Source organism: Dufourea novaeangliae, unplaced genomic scaffold (assembly GCF_001272555.1).
Source record: "Dufourea novaeangliae isolate 0120121106 unplaced genomic scaffold, ASM127255v1 scaffold118, whole genome shotgun sequence".
NCBI lineage: Eukaryota > Metazoa > Arthropoda > Insecta > Hymenoptera > Halictidae > Dufourea > Dufourea novaeangliae.
In genome coordinates, this window is record NW_015374006.1 from 809,202 (window position 1) to 812,457 (window position 3,256).

At 32.0% G+C, this 3,256-nt stretch overlaps 1 protein-coding gene across 1 annotated transcript; it reads right to left on the reverse strand.

Moving 5' to 3' along the window:
* Positions 1–230: 230 nt before the first annotated feature.
* On the reverse strand, positions 231–2,282 carry LOC107188265 (WD repeat-containing protein 55 homolog). The gene is given in 8 exon segments (XM_015576532.1): positions 231–693; positions 772–989; positions 1,059–1,230; positions 1,232–1,282; positions 1,363–1,545; positions 1,633–1,825; positions 1,914–2,090; positions 2,212–2,282. Coding segments are annotated over 8 exon segments (1,281 nt in total). The 5' UTR covers positions 2,240–2,282; the 3' UTR covers positions 231–434.
* Between the last annotated feature and the right edge of the window lie 974 nt (positions 2,283–3,256).

Below are 3,256 nucleotides of genomic sequence, written 5' to 3' on the forward strand. Positions count from 1 at the left end.
TAATAATATTTTTAGGAAGATATACAACATTATGAAACTTTAAGTTTTGTACTCCTTTCTTCCTTTTTTTTATTTAGTTTATTATACACTAAACATGCACACTGAATGCTCTGATCTGTTCATGCAAAAAAGAATTAAATTTTTATTTCTACACTCTTATAAAATGGTCTCATACAATTCTAATATGTGATTCTTTTAAATATTTATATGTAGTTTTATTGTCATATTCAATTATGTGTAATACATTATTCTGTTTCAGTATAAATGTATGGCAATTAAGCTATCATAGAAACAATCTTATATATCAAAATATGGTACATTAACATTTCTTGCGAGACAATGTTCGATAACAACGTACAATACATTCAGTGATTCCATCTATGTACGATCCTATTTAAAACTGTAATTTTAAGATTATTACTCGTGACCGTATTTTAAAGGTCTGAAAAGAAATTCGACGCATTATCAACTTTACTGCTCGGAAGATTATGTTTCAATTGTTTTTGTTTTCCACCTTTCACACGCTCAGCGACATTTAACGTTTCAAAATACTGTACATTCCAAAATTTGATATCATTGTTATGCGAAGAAGATGCGATCATACTACCATCACTATTTACATCGACTGCTTCAATGGAAAAATTGTGTTGTCCCACTATTCCAAGATTGTTACGAGGAAATAAGCTAGTAGCTCTGCGTATTAATACAATGATTATATTACTATTTTCCTTGAACGAATTTCTATGATTCAAAATTTAGACGATTTGTTACCTGAGTATTCCATCTTCTCCTCCTGTGATTGCTACATTTTCAGTAATCGGAACCATGCAGGTAATAGCGTTCTTAGTTACGCTTGGAAATTCATCAGAATGAAGACCAAACTCTCCCCAATTGTACAAGTACATTTTTCCTTTACTACTGCACACCATAATTTTTGTTTCATGTTTGAATAAGCCAAGGCACGTTAACTCCTCCTCATATTCTTCAGACTATTGACATACATACTATAGAAATCAGAAAATAAATTAGACGACAGATTATTATTCACAAATATGTACCTGAACATGTAATTTTTTTCCTGGGATATTAAATGTGGTCACAGAACCATCTCCACTTGCACACACTAAGTATTTTGCATCTGTGTTTGTTATAATAGAACTTACATAGTCTTCCATTTTTTTTATTGAAAATGCTGGTACATTTCCCTTTTGTCTAAGATCCCACACTTGAACCAGTTGCAAACATGTGTTCTCCAATTACAGTCATTGTGTATACTGGTTCACTAGGATGTATACATACATCAATTATCAATCTCATATGTATATAAAGTTCCAGCATTGAAAAGGATTATTTTATACATACTCATGTGCATTCTCATATAATCGTTTTATCTCCTCAGTTTCTACATCGGTAAGCATTATACATAAGTCCTTGGCAGTTGAAAATAAAGTTGTTCCATCTTCACTAAATTCTATATCACGACATGCTTTGAGATGTAATTCCAATGTTGAAACAAGTTCTGTTTCTGTATTACTATACTTGTACCTAATGCGTAAAGAATTTACTTTGAACATTTGATACACATGAATGAAGTTATATTATATTTCACAGTTTAACAAATGTAAAATTTACATGTATATATCGCCCATTATGTTAGCTACAGCAATCATATCTGAATTAGGATGGAAACATATATCCACAATATATTCCTCTGTTGTGATAGGAGGTGGATGATTCTTTTCTGGATCTCTTGATCTAATTATGGCTTTTACAACTTCATCTTCTTCTTCATCTTCATTTAATGGAACTACTTCTGTGTCGCTACCTTATAATCCCAATATATTTCTTATAAATTTGATTTATAAGTATTTATGGATTTATATTATCCGAATACGAATGATTGTAATACATACTTGCATGGGCATAAACTTCATTATTATTTGAATTCACTTCTTCGTGTCTTTCATCTTCTGATTCCGATTCATTACTGCTACTTACTGTGACCTCACTATCTGAGGATCCTTGCATATCATCACTATCATCACTATTGTAATTATCATCACTGTCATTACCATTACTAATAAATCTGCCTGCAAATTATCTACTTTTAGTTTCAACTGATTACTTAACCTATATTAATTGTAACTGACCAATACACAGTAGCATGGATGATGGTAATTGTAAAATTATTTTTAATACACAACAACGTACCTATTAACTTTCTTTTATCTAAATGCATGATTACAAAACACGAAACGTGTTATACACTTTCTAACCTCGTTTACCAAACATTACTATTTGTCACTGTTTGCAGGTGTTAATACCATAGACGCCATAGACATAGAAATATAGACTGATATAAACTGCGCGTTAGCCTGAAACGGACAAACCAACTTTAAAAAGAAGTAGATAGCTTTCGAAAGAGTTGGCATTTCTTTTTAAATCTAACTGGGGGGCACCAATGGTAATCAGACGCGCAGTCTATATTTCTATGTCTATGCTTAAATTCTTTCATTCTTCTGGAATAAATTTACCAAGTGGTAGGAGACTTTTATTCTACGCCGCTTTTTTCCCTAGCGGAAGAGAAAGGCCTCTTACCACTTAGTAAATTTATTTCAAATACTGAAATAAATGTTAAACCGAATGTTAATTTCGCATAAGTTTCAATAACTCCGAGACCAAGTGGTAGGAAGTCTTTCCCTTACATCACTTTTTCCCCTAGCGGAAGCCGAGTTTGCTCGTGAGGGTACCGATTCACCCCTAATCGTAGTAGTGTGGACAACTGTGAACAACTAATAGAATCCCAATCTGATCAATTTATCACTAAACAATGCATTTGATAACTAAAAAATATTATATCACAAATCATCAGATTATCAATTTTATTTTTATAAAAAGAAAAGTACAATCTCAATACAACATGATATTCAAGAGAAGAAACTTCATCTTTTACTAAATAAGTTAAAACGAACAAGTCATTTGTAGTTAATTTTCTCAAAAAGAAATCTGTCAAAAAGTTGTTAAGACTTCAGTAATATTATTTCTTTTTTCTACCACTAAACCTTTGTTGTATGCGTCTGTTCTTGTTTCCAAAAAAACCGCGTCGTATGCGAAACATCAAGCTCGCCCTTAGGTGCCTTAGGTGTCCAATGTTGGCTGAGCTTGTGAAATGTAAATTGAATATCTCGCCAGAGAGAAATGTGATTAGTTTTCCAGTCTATGCTTGTGTGCTGTTTGTATAATAGGTTACATTGTG